Source organism: Sylvia atricapilla, chromosome Z, assembly GCF_009819655.1.
Source record: "Sylvia atricapilla isolate bSylAtr1 chromosome Z, bSylAtr1.pri, whole genome shotgun sequence".
NCBI classification, from domain to species: domain Eukaryota; kingdom Metazoa; phylum Chordata; class Aves; order Passeriformes; family Sylviidae; genus Sylvia; species Sylvia atricapilla.
This window is the reverse complement of record NC_089174.1, coordinates 34,578,964-34,595,636: the sequence shown is the minus strand read 5'-3', so window position 1 is coordinate 34,595,636 and position 16,673 is coordinate 34,578,964. Positions and strand designations below refer to the sequence as shown.

Here is a 16,673-nt window from a genome sequence, read left to right as displayed (position 1 = left end):
TTTATTATATTGTTTTATGTCTTTGGTCAGAGAAGTAAAACTTGCACAGCTAATGGTGATCAACACCTGCTCCCAGAAGGAGGCAACACTTTTGTAACCTAAAAAAGCTTATGGATCATTATCCAGATAAACACAGACAGATACTTGAAGCTGAAAGCTTTGGGCAGACTATGAAAGAACCACAAACAGAAGCACAAAGAAGAGGATAGAAAGCATAATTAGAACAGCACACTTTGCACCTTTCAGAAGCAATGAACTCAGTTCAAATTCAGCATTCACACAAGTATTCTCATTTTAGCCTTCAAGTGTGTTTAGCAATCAGGGAATGCAGAATGGAACTGAAGCATTCTACAATATATCCAGGAAGAGAAGGAAGAACACCAGCAGTAGAAAGACTACTGTTAACCAAAATATCTGATCACAACAGAGTTATCTTGGATGTATCTACATAGACTGCAGAGGGCACAGTATAGATCTACCTATAGATGCAGGTGCTCTGAACATTCAGTGTGAAACAAGTACATACAATACACCAACACAAAAAATGTAGCTCTATGACTAAGCAGTCTGAATGTCCCAAAATCAGGGACCCCAGAAAACTGGAATTCCATGTATCAGTTTAGATGGATAATTAATAATCTTGCTGCATTGGTAAATTTCCACTGAATTAAGGAGGAATAGGCTACGTCTGTCAACAAAGATGAACAATATCTTTTTACTGCTTATAGACTTAATGATCTGATTGTTTCAAAATAATTTCCCCATGCTGTTCTTTGGATTCTCTCACTCCCAGCATTTTGCCTCTGGATATATAGGCATTGTGTTTGAGAAAGGGTAAGGTATGAATGAGCCTCATTGCTGGCTTCCTCTCCTTAATGTGACAAATGCATCCACTGTTTCAGCATAGTTTCCCAGTTCTGTAAAGAGGTTATGTTGATTTTTGCTAAAGAAAAGAAGAAAACAATTTTCAGGGTAAGCAAACACTCTGGATGGAATAGGTATGTGACTTAGTTATTATCTCAGACTGTACACTTCATAATTGCTCTTCAGGATGACATATGTGAACCTAAAGTGAAAAAGCTTTTTTAAAGAACTGTTAACCCCCCAACTCCCATTGCAACATGATTTTTATAATTGTTTATAAATATAGTTCACAGAATTTAAAGCAAAGTAATCAGTGTGTGCTTATTTTTTTCCAGAGAAACAAATAACAGAACAAAGTATAAAACAGACTCTATTTTCTAAGTAGTTTCTTTTCCAATGTAGGTATAGCATTATCGGTATTTACCACATAGATGAGTGCAAGATGGAGGACTTCCAGATAAATCTTCTAAGACAACTGCATTTTCAGAAATATTTTGTTCATCCTGGCTAATAATGACAAAAAAGCTATTTACCTGTACAAAATATATTCTGTAGTGAAACCAATGACATTTAATCTTAGTTTTAGCATCTCATTGCTAGGCTGTGTCCAACACTGCAATACTAGCAGTATTTCTCTTAAAAGAAATTGCTGTGAAAAGGAACAGCACAGCATAGGTCTTTCCTTTCACAAACCTATTTTGAAACCAGCGTTTGAAAAGTTATTTTCGAAATTGTCACATTCACCAAGCACCTTCACTTCTTCATAGCTTGTCTGCTTCTGATGTAGAAACACATCTTTTTGAAATAAAATTACTCTTTCATTCTCAAACTCTGAAACTATAAATATTAGTTGAAAAACCCTCTGTAACTCCCAATAAACCAACCAACCAAACATCCTGAGTAAAAAAAGCATAGAAAGGTAAATAGATTCCTTCTGACACAGTCCTTATGCAGCTTTGTTAGAGAATATAGACAGAGCACAGATCCAATGATATATGACTATGACAGAAAACATTGATTTTTGTAGAGTTTTTGCATGGTTGTCCCCATGGGTAGAATTCACAGGACATGTACATATGGGAGTTTAGATTCCCTGTTAGTAACTAAGCACCTGAAAGCCAGGTATTATTTCACATAGTTCCTCTGCTAGGAACAGATTCAGATGGCCTCATTCCAAATGACACTGACTCCAGAGCAGTGATGAAGTTTCCCTGACTTGGTGGGGTGATGTGTGCTTAGCTTTCAAAGCAAGCACAAAACAAATACTTGGTAAGGGACCTTGAGGCAGCTGTTGGTAGTTAAAGCACTGATTCTTTCACGTGTTACAGTGAAAATCGAAAACTATTTAAATTAATAAAAAAATGCACAACAGACACCATATCACTAAGAAAGCCAGTAACTTTACTGATTTGTCTGCAAAATACAAATTATACCTTATTTCCAGCAGGAGAATCTTTTGAAATTTTCCCATTTTTGTTCACTACAGACAGCTGAATTAAGTCCCTTGAGATACACAGATGTGGTTTAACTTAGTTATAACATCTTGTCATCTAGTGGCGACAAAGTCCAGCTTATGCCGCTGTGAGCCTCTACTTTAATATTTGTTGCAAATGCTTGTACGCTCCCATTTACAAGCTATTTTGTTATCACCATTGTTTTATGGAAGCAAATCCCCATGAAAGAGAAGAAAAAAAGAAAAAAAGGATACAACAAACCATCTGAAGCAATCCAAGTGTAATGCCTGCAGTAACCCAGGTCTGATATTAAATACACATAAGACTTTAATACTGCATTTTAATTTTTTTTTTAAATGACTTTCTTAACTGACCTTTTTTTTGAATCAAACTGAGGTATGGATCAGTCTGAGGTATGAGAAGGGAAGGTAGAAATGCAACACATGATTATGAAAATAATCAAATGGGTACTTTTGATGCAGAAAGTCTGTGGCTCAAAGCTTGGATTGCTCCACATCTTTGGTTAAAATATATTAACAAAAGCCTTTTATTACATCTACAGTCTGAAGCATTCTAATAGACACCAATGTTCCATCAGTCCTTCAAGAGACCTGTAGTGGCAGGAAATTAATGCCGTATAACTGACGACATCACAGCAGATGGCACAAACAGGAACAGATGAAGTATGCCATGTTTAGGCAACAGCCTTTATTGAGGTTTCAAGTGGCTTTTAAAAAATTACAAAGCATTTACCTTCAAGGTGAAGGAAGAAGGAAAACAAAACAGCTGTTAGACTACAGATAAAAGTGGGTATATAGGATTGCAGATACAATACAAAAGGGTTGACATCCTTGAAAACAGCCTATGAGTTCTATTCTTATGCTAGCTTTACCTGAAAAAGATCTGAGGACAACAGCTAATTTTTACATTAGTCATTAAAAATTGCTAAATTCCTCTTCTGGGAAAAATATAAGCCATTTTGTTATAAAACACAATTTTTAGAGACACTGTAATGACAAAAGCTTTACTGTGAATGGCTCAATGCATACAATATATATGTTGTGCAGATAGGGTATATCATATAATTGTCACCAGCAATTAAACACTAACTGACAACACCTTTTAATAGAGATTAGCTCAGCTATAGCAATACTTGCAGGTGTCCAGAATGCCACTTCAGGTGTTTGAACTTACAATTAAGAATGTTGCCTAAAACATCATATAGCATGAGTTAAAGTAAAGTAAATGTTAATACTCTTTCAGGGCTCTGCCCCAAACTCCTTAAATACAAAGGAATCACACAATAAACCCAAATTAGCTTTTGCAAATACAATAAATGGTAAGATACAGATAAAGGAACAAGAAAGGTAGACAGTTATAGTTTACAGAAAGTGACTTCACAATCAAAGTTGTGCTTCTTATCATTAGATCAGTTTGCAAATATGCATTATCCCCCACAAATTTGCCAGTATAAGTTAGTTGCCCTCTGCGGCAGGAACAAGAGGGCTGACCGGCATTTATATTCGTGTGATTTTGTTCTACTTGTGTTTATACAAAAAAATCACTGTCAGAGTTAATATAAATTGCCCAGGCAATACTTTTCATGCTACTTTCTGCTTAGTTACTTGCAGTAATATATTACACTGTATCTTCATTAAATGATATCTTTCATTCTTTTTCATGTGTTGCTGAGGCAAATCGCAAGGTAAACTATTAATATGGCTATTCTTAATATATTAGTAGACCAAATCCCCTTCCCCACTGAGAAGTTTCTACTATGATACCAATAAAATTGTATTTTTTCTTGAAATGACAAGGTATATTTGTGATACATTTGCATATTTTTGATACATTAAGTTCAAAATTCTCAGATGAGAATATGAGTACAGGTTAATCTGAGGGTGAAGAAAGTGGTTTAATACACAAGGTTTTTTGTGTTTAAAAATTAATTATGGGCTCCATTTTACCTTTTGTTTTGTTTTGAGGTTTTAAATTTATTTTCATTTTTTTTTTTAAAAACATGCGTATCTTTGTTTACCCTGCAGTTTGCTACACGAGACGAGATGGATGCATTAGTAGCACAGTATTCTGCTTGAAGAGTTCCCAGATTATGTACTAGCCCCTGCACGGCTGAAAGTGCCTGTAAGGCAGGCTTCTGTAAAGTCATGGTAAGTGAAGAGCCTGTGTCCTAATGCACACTGTAGTCTGATCATCATTCTCTACTACAGAGAGGTACACTCCATCACTGAGCAGTGCACAGCAACTGCATGTACAGGTGGAAAAAAAGTGTGTGGATTTCCCTTCAAAGTAGTTTGTGTTGATGTTTTGCTGTTGCAGCTATATTCTTCACCATAATGTCAATGAAAGTAGTTGAGACCTAGAAGGACTCTTGAAAAAAGGAGAAATATTACACTTTTACTATGGCACTAACATTTTGCTTAAACACTTTTCCCCTCCAACAGAAAGATTAAACTGAAACACTTGAATATACCATTTTTTTTTTTAACATACAAGTGGGACAAAGAGGGACTTGAAGAAAATGACACGTGCCCTCTGGTCAAGCTATCTTAGTCAAAGGAACAATATGAGGCTGGAGAAAGTGTGGATGCCGTGTGCTGAAGCAAGTCCCGCTCTGGTGCAAACACACAGGGAGCGTTGCTCAACAACGTGCCCACTGTGAGATGATGTGACTGCAGAGGTCCATGAGAACCAAGGACCAGATGGCCAATATTGGCTGTTAAAATCAACTGATTTTGAACCACTCTTTAACTGATGATCTCTTTAAGAGTTTTATGCCTGTGAGAGAGGGGGAGGAATCTATACAACAGGCACTTTAGTGCTGATCCCTCCCTTTGCCTCCCCCTTCTGCTTCGGCATGTGTTTACCTGCACTCACGTAGCTTACAGCCATTAGAGCTGCACATTAAATTCTGACGGGCAGAATACCAGCTTCATTAATGAGAAAGGGCCAATTTACGCCACCTTGTTATTTAACCCATGGAAAACTACAAGATACGCAGGACATTAAGTAATAGAAGGGCCCTTAACTTGTTACAATGCACAAAACAGCATGAAAGAACTAATCAGTATATACAATGGATGGCAGTTCACCCAACTGATTGTAAAATGCTGTATTAAAATTATTTAAGTTGTTACACCATGGGTAAAGTCTAATTGTTTACAGATCAGTCTTTCAACAGCTGACTTTGATCTGTAAAATGTATACCCAGTAAAAGAAAAACCGAAAGAAAATAGTTAAATGTGCAACTGCACAAATATAATTCCCCACTATCAAGAGAACAAAAACTTCTGCTATTACCATAATTATTATATATATTAGAAAGCTATACACAAGCATGTTAATTTCACAGATTTTTTTTAAAAGATTCTTAATATTTTATATAATTAGAAATACACATTTCAAAAACAAAACTTCTGCAAAGAGAAAACAGTTATCTTGGTTAGCAAAGCATGGAGTTCCTCAAGGCTTAGGGTAGTGCTTTCTATACAAAAAGTCCTTTTTGTTTGTTTCTTCAGGACTGATTAAAAGATTAGCAAAGCTATCAAGGAGAAAAGAACAGATTTTGGCTTAAGGAAACTAAAAAAGCCACAAATGCTTTGCAAACTCTGTCTTACTTTTTAATACGAAAATAAGCAAAATGTAATGTACATATTTTTATACTTTTTTATTTAATAAGTGATGCAGACCCAGAATTTTTAAAATTAAATGTGTCAGCCCTCGAACTCAACATTTCTCTAAGTATGGTCCTCTTGAAATGTTTTGATCCTTTTTAACTGAGTGCCATACTCTAACAAAATGCCTGCATGTTTGTGAGCATTTTCAGTATATTAGGTGACCCAGTCTCTTTCTAGCATCAATTCATGGCCACCCAACTGCTGGGTCTGTCAAAACATCTGTACAGTTTCTATATGTTGCATAACAGCTGCTTTCTCTCTCAGTAAAGATCTGCCATTTCTGGCAAATGTTTTCATTTTTTCTATTTACATGTAAATAACGTTGAACCTGCAACATGACACTATCTATTGTAACATACATTTTGCAAGGGAGCACAACAGTGAAAAGAAGTTAGCCTTAAAATCTATTTTGTACAAGTGTTCTGTTGTACAACTCAAATGCTAAGCTCATCTTAGCATTTCTGTTTATCCTTATACTGCATCACTGAGGCAAGTTAAAAGTACTTTTACAAAACAGAGTACCTGACTTTTTTTTCACACACGGCACATATAATGCATATCGACCCTTCCCCCCTCCCCCTCCCATTAAGGTATAGCACACACACACTGCAAGAAAAAAAAATCCCAACTAATAGGTAATAATGCTATCATGTTGCCCATCCTTCAGAGAGCCGCATGCGCTTGACAGAGGGGCTTTCCCTTTCGTCCGGCGAAGGTCTGGTGAGTCCAATGGGGGAGTGGAATTCGTTCCGGTGATCTTCCCGGTCACTTCCATCGTAGGAACTGCTACAGCTGCTCAAACTGTCAACTGGAGATCTCCCCGCCTCATGGCGTGTGTGCTGTTGGTATCTCGATGGTGTGGTGGTACGGTCTCTAGGAGGAGAAACAGGTTCTGACTTGATGTTGAGGCTTTGAGTAGAAGGCAGGGAGAGATTTGTACTCTGAGATAAATGAGTGCTAGTGCAAGCTCTGTAGGAGGAAAGGAAACCCAGTTACAGACGGAGGAGGCATGGAGCCCCCAGATATGCACAAACACTCACACAAAACACAAGTGTAAAGGCTCGCACAGGACCAGGTCACGCTGAGATCGTGGGGACTGTTGCCTGACCAGAATTCATGGATTCCAGGAGATCACAACATCACAACAGCATCACAACAGATGTGGTCAGCTTTAGGGGGACAAGCCCTTAGTTCAGAGAGAGGTTTTGCTTTCAGTCTCTCTCTCTCCTTTTTTTTTAAAATCAAGCGTCATCACAAATTTGGGAAGGTGAGCCTTTGCATTGTTGGAACCATTTGCAGGTTTCCACATAACTAATGCTTGTGTATGTGTATGCATTGTCAGAGACAGGGGAAGCATGGAGTTTCTGTTGGGTTGAATCCAATTAATTTGGATGCACCCAACTACTTTTATTGTGGTTTGTTTTGACATATGACTTTAGATGCAAAACAGAAACAAAAAAAATTTGGCCTGGTAATTTTTATACTTTTCAGAATGGAGTTGAAATTACTGGTTGTGACATTGCCATCAACAAAATAGTACAGGCAGGAAAAGACTTAGATGTGATTTTAAGGGTTTAAATCTGTGAATCCATAATTCAATCCAGAATGCATTTGGATAAAGTACAAAAGACAACCTGAGGAATAGTAGGAGATTAGAGAGGACTACAATGTTTGTCCATAGGAAAGCCAAGCCCAAGGGATGCTACCAGCAGACAGACTGCTGTGCTGAAATATATTCAAAGGTAAGCTATATAAGTATTCTAAGCTTTTTTATTTCTTTTTTTTTTTTCTTCTCCTTTTTTTCTGTGCATTTTCGGGCAGGTAGTGGCAGAGGAAAAATGGAACAGGCAGAGAGGAGAGTGAATACTGAGCACACATTTTGTGTCCATGGGAGAAATGGAATCACTTTCATCTGCACAACATTTTGTACAAAAGCACCACCTCCTGGCAAAATCTGACTTTTCATTATTAAAATAGAATTCTCAACATGCAGTTCCCATTATGTTGCATTTCAGGGACTATTTGCTAAACTGAAGTTAATGTCTTACCCTAGAGACAGAATTTCAAGGTTTCTATTAATGAGTATTTATACGGTGGTAGGAAGGCAGTAGGGGCAACAGACCACTTGACTTTTTAAGATTTTAAACATAGAGGAATACGCAGGCATTTTTAATGCAAGAAGATGTAATATTGGGATTTGGAATGAATTTCTAAGAATGTAAAAGACACAGCTAAGTTTGGGTGTAGACTTTTCATTTACTGAAATATCCTACCTCCTCTAGTGTCTCATCAACTGAGAGCTAAGTATCACTTAAGTAACATTTACTACTACTTTGATGAATTGTTTTCTCCTCTGACAGATTTAAAAGAAAACCATATGGCTTCAATATTGAATGACATCATCTGCTTTTATCAGGAATTGCTGCAGTGTTTAATAATGAATGGATCTTGTTGGAAAACAAAGAACGAAGGATGTTCTACCTCCAATTTTTTCATTAACCCTTCATTTCTATACAGACAAATCTGTCAAATCCGCATTGACCCCTTTTCTAAGTTACAGAGCTCATTAGTAATAGCCTTCACAGTAAAAAAGTAAACTTTTTCTTTTTTCAAAAAGGATATTTTCTTTGTATTGCTTCTGTAAATATTAAACTAACTCATATAAGAAACTGTAAGTATAAGACCTTGTCATTCCAACTTAGTGAAACATTCCACTCTTCCTGAAAACTTGTTAAAAACAGTCCAAAGAGAATCAAATATACATTTCTGTGGGTTGTGGTGTGTTAATTTTCTTTCCTTTTTCCCTTTTTTTTTTTTTTGTTTTTTTTTTTTTTTTTTTCTCCCAGTGACTTTGTTTTTGTGTTGCTTTGGAGATCCTAAGACTTCACCTGAGTAAACAGTTTGTCAGTATGATTAGATTACACATGATTTTATATGCCAAGCGTATAGCTACACCTGAAGGTTTTATAATAAAGGTTAGTGGAACCTGGGGATTTGATTTTGAGGTGTTTGATTTGAGCAAATGACATCCTACTTCGGAAAGCTGAGCATAATTAAAAGGGACGAAAATCAGCAAAAAATAAACATATTCAGTCAAATTTGTTCACATGGAACATACTGGCATTCTACTGTGTGACAGCACCCAAAGGAACAAATCTAGAAGGATAAACTGAGTTTCAACTAAGTTTCAACTGAGCTGGTGTTGCTGTACTGGAATATTGCCTTTTTAATAGTGCCACAGAAGCGAGTATGAGAATGCATCTCTGTAGTCTTTTCTACACATTCCTTGTGAATCAGCATCAGTATTATATAATTATCTGGATTAGTGGGAGTTTTATAAATGCTTCAGGTTGATTTGAATTTTGAAGCCCTTTGGTTTTTTTTTTTTTTTTTTTTTTTTTTTGTACATTTAAAAAAAGAATAAGAAATTGTTTTGGCAGGTCAAGACTGAATTTTTGAGGTTTGAAACAATATTAAAACAACATAAATAAATAGTAGCAACTATTTTGACTCACTTTTTTCTTTCTAAAAAAAGGAAAAAAGCAGCTCTAAAAAGCAGTCTTTTGCAGCTAAAAATATTCTGAAATTTATTATTTTTTATTTGATTATAATTTGCAATATTTCATGAACATTTTCTGAAAAATATTTATGAGAAGCTCATCTAAGATAAAATGGTCATCTACATGGGAAACAGACTGCTACACATACAGGTGAATGGTGAGATAATAGGTACTTAGGTGCATTCTTTAAATCTATATTCTAAACAGAGGATTGACCTCTATTTAGAATGGAAGGTGCACCATAATAAATGAGAATTCTGTCTGCTGCAAAATGATTTAATTTCCTGTATAGGTATGTGTGAGTGTAGAAACGGCTGTTTGCACTTAAATGTATCAATGCATATTTTACATTGTTGCTTCACATAATTAGCTGAATTTGGCCCAAGCACGCCCTATTGTAATCATGTGAAACCTTCACTAAATTCTCTGGTAAACAAACAGGTTTTGGATATGGAAAAACTATAGAGAAACTCAAGAAAATGATTCAAAGGTTTTGTGCAGTTTTTATGGGCAGCAAACAGGTCCTGGGCAGTCCACTTACGCAGATATCATCACCTTTTTCACATATTGTATGAAAATATTTTATTTTATGGGGACAATTAAGAAAATTGATGTTTCAACCTGGCACACTTGTCCCTAGTTGTGCCCAGTGTGGTTAAAATTTGATGCTTATTATGGTCACACAGAGAAATGATGTTTCCTGTGTGGTTTCCACACAGAACATCTACACAGCTCTGCTGTATGAGAAGTGGCGAGCAAGACAGGATGCCACGAGCCTGGGAAGATGACAGCTCTGTGTGCATCTCCTTCTATCCGAATCTCCAAATGGTATTGCACAGGTAGAAGTGCAAGTCTGAGTAAGTGATGAGTGAGGACATGAACATGGACCATGTAGGTTTATCTAGAGTGAGAAAGTGGTCTACTGAAGGAATGGAACCTCATGCACATTATACCCATTCTTGCACCTCTAAATCAGTTTACTTCCTAACTTTAATTTTCCTCCATAAACACATACAAAGGACAATTGAAAATTCATGGCTAAATTTAGTTGTGTAACTTTAGTTACATGCTAATTTGTATCTTGGAGAAGACATTTTTCACTTATTAGCAATTTAACTTCTTCCCTCCTCGCTTTTTGTTGTTGTTGTTGTTTTTAGGCAAAAGCTAAGTGGTTTTTAGTTGGTTTTGTTTATTTTTCAATACTTTTCTCATCAATGTAGATGCAGAATAAGGATTTCTCTGTCAAGGCTTTTTTTAGCTCTTACTTTTTTTTATTTTTAACTCTTACATATTAAGGTTTACACTTTTTAAATAGGAGTTTCAAAAATAGCATGAAAATTAGTTACTACAACATCTTATTTATAATAGTGGTAAGAAAAAAAAAAAGCTCAGTCTGAAATACATAAGGTTTTTATTCAAAACAAGGAAATTGGCAGAACTGATGCAAATTCATTAAACGTGATGTAACTGTTCCCAAATTTTTCAGTAAAAATAGTTTAATGGGGAATATTTTCTATGTCTAACTATAGTTATTATCTAATCAAAAATAATTGTAGCTAAGTAATAATCTTGCTATATAAGGGTCACAGAACAAGTCAACATTATGCATGAATTTGGACAACTTTTCATTCACATGAGTAGAAGTTTTGAGAAATAACTTCAGGCTTGGCAAAAGGCCAAAATCTGCACGGACAGGGAAGGTGGACTGCTCCCATGTCTTCATGTATTTGCCCTCTAGCCCATCAGCACCAGTGTGGCTCCTAATTGCACTGTCAGCTCCAAGAACTAATATCTAGGTTGAAGAGATCTCCAATTTACCTCCAAGATGGTTCTGACAGTGCTACTGAAATTGCTGAGGACTTATCTGGAGCAAGATTATGCATCTAACCCTATCTTATTTTACTACTAATCACATTCTTGTCATGCTTTGGGAAAGCAGAGCTGATTTTCACCTTTAGACTCTGGTGAAAAACAGAACCTGAAGAAGAGCTGGAATGCCTCTTCTATTAACTGTTTTCTCACAGGTTTTTATACCCTACTGTTAACAACAAGCATCTCACAGCTGCCAAATCTTTTCAGTATATGACCTCACTAAGCACAGAGATTTATGTTGTCAAAACCTTTCTGGATGTGTTTTCTCCAGTATGTGAAGACGCCTGCAATTTTGTTACATTTTTATAATATTTTTGCAAATTCTAAATAAGATTGACATGGACTGAATATGTTCTACAGAATTTCAAGCAATACTAAAGTTAAAACTCACTGAGTAAAATAAAGGGTTAAGATTTTCTGCAGTGATAGATGACTTCTCCAGATTTGTCTGGGAAGCAGCTTTCAGAGCTGAATTCACTTACAAATCACTGAAAGAATAATAGTACAAGAGTAGCAACTCAGAATGTATTCCACATCTGCAGCCATTACACTTGACATTCTGTGATACGAATCAGAAACACGAATAGAACACATGAGTATGATACAAATGCGATACGAATCAGATCACGATGTATGACATATCTGAAAAGGCATGTAGTTAGTTTAGAAGTTAATTTATACTTTTTTTTAGGCCAACCAAATAGCCTTATTGCATTCCTTCACATGGTACTGATTGTGTAATACAGTGATATCTAATGTGAGCTTTCCATTTATTTGAGAATTTATGACTTTAGTTGTACAGTAAGTCTGAGTGCTGCCCCAGAAATTCAGAAATTGTGCAAATGCAAAAAAGAAAAGTGTAAGAGAAAGACATTGACTATTTTTTTCTAGCACAAGTGTTTCAGTAGTATGTTTTTATGACATTTTTACCTATATATATATTTTATACAGAAATGAGGTTTAAAAAAATTGCTTCCTTTAAAACATTTGTATAGCTTTCCTTAAAAACACAAATTATCAACATGCTAAAGACATTAAAATAAGTTACAAAAAATGGCCAGATAAAGTAGAAGGAGAAATTTGAAGTTTAAGCCACATTTAGAGTATGAAATCATTCCACGCTATGGCAACAATCTCAAAAGAGAAAAGCATATGTGGAAGACCTCTTTCTGAAATAAAGGTTTTCCTTCCAAATGTATATTAATTAAATTTTTACCTCATAAATAGAATCCTGCTGTTTTCAACTTCTATTTTTATAACTAAACTTTTTAAAATTCCAACATGTCTAACTGTACATTAGTGGCTACAGTGCCACGGTCTTACTCAATAGAAATTGAAGATATCAGAATGTTTGAAAATCATACACCTGTTCACTTACATGAGCCAAGAGGTTGCTTGTTCAGGTGATTTCCCTGTGTGAATTTTGACACTTCTAAAAATCCTGAGATGATTGAGCACTACGTTTCTCCAAAAGTTAAATAAATATTGTAAAATTTGCCACTAGAGGGCAGGAACACCTGTACTCCTCAGCACAAGCACATCACAATGAATTTTGTGAGCTCACAGTTCTTCAGCTAATCCTGCTATTTTCTCACAGAAGTCATCTCCAAATAAATGAAACTTAAATTTCAGAGTTGAGCAGAAGGATTACATGATTATTATACAAAGTTAAGGCTTACTCTCAGGTCGATTAGTTATGCAAGTCTTACTTTATTAAAATATCTAAAAAAAATTTCTAGCTTGCTGTAAATGCTTGTGCAACACTAAATTTGTATAAAATTAAAAGCATAAATAGTAAGTATGGTATCAGCACAATATAGGTGTTTGGTTTCAGTAGTGAAATAAAATGCTATTTAAAGAAATAACAACTTAAACATTAAACAATACACAACTGAGAAAATGTCATTAATAGAGAGTATTTCATTCTAGCTCTCTAGCAAACTTTCCATGAATTGCATTATTGCTGTTTTGCAAAATCTAGTTTTTACACAGTAAATAAATTCTGGTGTGCTATTTTCGCATATTTCACATTTGGAATTACTTGGGAGACTGAAGTCACTGTAGGACAGTAAAATAAAGAAAACACTGCTTACCCCAATTGACTGAGGGCAGACGGTGGCATGTTATGTAGGTGTTGCTGTTGCCAGCCAGTCACAGAACCAAGATGAAGAGCACTGGCTGTATTAAAACCAGAGAGAGATGATATATCTGCACTACTCAGAGAATACTCTAGATTTGAAAACAGAAAGACAATAATTAAGAGAGAATTAAAGAGGAAGCAATTAAACAACAACCAGCATAGTAATTTTCTTGTCACTTTGTAAGCCTTTTAATTTTAATTACACCAATCACATTAAGTTGCAGCAGAAAAAGTAAATCTTCCACTTCCCTCACCTCATTAACTTGGGAGCAAATAATGCACTAATAATTATTCTGGAATCTAGCAGGGCTTTACTGGGTCTGACAGATCTAAAGCATTCTTAGCCTGTAAATTCACCATAACTACAAATGGACTGTCAGAAAGACTTGAAAACTATAACACTTTGGTTACAGTCTTCCTCACAGAACCCAGCAGGCAGCCTGCTTCTTAACAATATACGCATTCTCTAAATATGCTGGATTTGTGTGTCAATTTGTGCACTCTGTACAGCAGCAATACACAACAGGAACTGTAAAGATACCTTGAGGCTTCAATTCTGCACTCTGCCAGGTAGGGAGGTGTGATAGCCAACAGAGTTACTGAAATCTGGTGTGAAGACAGTGAAGCTGCTTATTCCCACTACCCTCATGGTTTTAGCATGGTGCACTCAACTACGTGAAATTATATCAAAGGAAGGCTAAGAATTGTTAACTGTTTTAAATCTCCCTTTCTATTAAAAAAAAATAAAGCAAATGAAATAAAGCTACAGAATCAGATTTCTTCAAGCAAATCAGATTTAAACTTTAAATCAGCTTTAAACTAACTTTAAAATAGATATGTCTGAAGTTAGTGACAGGTACAGAATAAGCAAATGTAGTGCAAAGGCATAACAGCTATGAATTTTTCAGTTTCTCCCAAAGAACATTAGCTAATTCATTAATACTGAAATAAATGTCTGCTTGTCAGCACCTTGCTCCCTTCCCCATCCTTTGCATCCTGCACCCATACTTACCAGTACCATATGTTGTTGAGATGGCTGATGGGTATCCTCCCATCCCTTGCCCTGGTAGAGTAGGAGTTGCTACGGAAACCACTGGAGTAGCCAATGACTGAGCAGACTGGGAGTTATTTATCCTTTGATTCTTTTAAAGTAAGTAAAATAAGCATATTATTGACCAGTTTTAAGTCAGTTGAGTGTATTTGCTTTCTGGGAATGTTTTGCACATGAGAAATACAGGCTGTTACAAATTTCTAGAAATTAATCATTTAACATGTGGCTTTGATGAACTCTGCCAACCCTATCATTTACAAGCTTTCAAGAGACGAGTTGTCACCATAGTAACCCATTACATCAGTATCTCCTAGGTAACTGAACTAGTAAGACTGCTTTTATTGTGGGTAGAAGAACAGATCATGTGAAAAACTAAAGAAATATATAAGCTCTATTCCCATTGTTTTCCTTTTCACTCATATAGAAAAAAACACAAAACAAACTACCACAAAAAACAGTAAAACCCACAAAGCAAAACAAAAAGGCAGAAGTAAAACCCCCAAAACCAGCTCTGCTGGATTTTGAAAGAGTGCTTCCCCAGACTACTGAATACTGAACTCTTACCAGGAGACGGAGCTCTGACTACTTCATTTTTGTGCAATAAAAAAACCCCTTCAAGGCTGTTAGATTGCACAGCAGTTATACACTTATCTTTAACTCCAGGGTACTACTAGGTGTTGCGCTCCAAAGATTACACTAGAGAACTCTAATTATGTGAGTGGCAGGAAAAAATGGCTAGAGAGCCACCAAAAGAGATGTCATAAAGCTATACCATGTTCAACAACATAAGTTTACATGCTCTCCATGGACCACCAAAAAGAAAGCTTAATTCTAGCATGCAGAATTTGAATATGTGCAACAACTGCATCTGCTCCTCTATTGTTATATTTAAAAAATTGCAATGACCTTATTGTTCACAATATGGTTATTATTTTATATAGTATTTTCCATTTTACTTCAACTAATATTTTACCTACATCATAAAAAAAAAAGGGTTTTCTTTTCTTTGTTACCAAGATGAGCATTATTACCACTTACCAGAAGCAGATCAACATCCTCAGACTGATTGCATAGGAAAGGAGTATTAAAAATTAGTGAATATGAATATTTACCAGGATGCAGGCTTTAGCTTAGGGAATATTCGTATATTATATGAATATTCGTATCATAGGGGCAGCAAATTAAAAGCCTTCTGAACATATCTTGGAAAAAATACATCTCATAGATCTCTTATTTGTCATCCTTCTAATAGAATGCTTGACTAAATTGTAGGAACAACCTATCCAGTTTTCAGCACAAGGCTTTCTCCAAGAATTAGTTTTTTCTTCCATAGTCCCATAGTTTGCAGACTGTCTTGCCATACCCGACCACTCAGAGTCTCTTGGAAAATGTAATTTTTAAGAGGCTTGGAACAAATCATTTGATGCAGACAGATTGTCACTGCCTTGATGCCTGTAGCACTATTTGTCACTTTTTGACTTAGGAGGTAGCATTGCATTTAGTGTCAGTTTTAGTTTGCTGATTAAATTATTCTGCATCCAGCTGAAGAAGCCAACCTGGAAGTTGTTTTAATAATGTTTGTTACAAAATGGAAAACTGCATCACTTAAATTACAATCTTTTAAAATGAAATTAACTTTTAATGTTAAATCACTCAAAACAGCTTTACTTGGAAACACTAATGAACTTTTGAAAAGAAACTACAAGGCTTGGACATGATACCTTCCCAATTCAGCCTTCTAGCCTAATATATTGCCTAAATTTCATTAGTCCTGGCAGAAGATACACAAATTTCACACTCCTTTTTCTCTTGCACTGTCTCTTTACTACCTCTTATCATTAGAAAATTTGGAGCTCACAGTGATAGGGCTCAAATTAATTTATTACTGTTAATATGCCATCTGCTGAGAGTCTGTGTGGCTAAATATTTAAGAAAAACATAATAGGTTAGAAATACTTGGGGTTAAATTCAGCCTTTATAACAACCTCAGGAAAGGCTCTTTCAGCTGCTGAGAAGGAGACTGCAGAAGGTTAGACT

The 16,673-nt window shown here is 35.7% G+C and overlaps 1 protein-coding gene across 12 annotated transcripts in view; it reads right to left on the bottom strand.

The window, feature by feature from the left end:
- Window positions 1–2,244: 2,244 nt before the first annotated feature.
- MEF2C (myocyte enhancer factor 2C) overlaps window positions 2,245–16,673 on the bottom strand; it is a 132,220-nt gene continuing 117,791 nt past the window's right edge. For 10 of the 12 annotated variants that reach the window (XM_066338810.1, XM_066338799.1, XM_066338807.1 and 7 more), the window contains 3 exons: window positions 14,598–14,727; window positions 13,539–13,674; window positions 2,245–6,982 (listed from right to left, as the gene is read on the bottom strand). In XM_066338810.1, coding sequence (XP_066194907.1) covers window positions 6,661–6,982; window positions 13,539–13,674; window positions 14,598–14,727 — 588 coding nt within the window. In that variant the 3' untranslated portion in view covers window positions 2,245–6,660. The remainder of the gene's footprint in view (window positions 6,983–13,538; window positions 13,675–14,597; window positions 14,728–16,673) is intronic. The other 2 variants (XM_066338808.1, XM_066338809.1) reach the window with 1 other exon arrangement.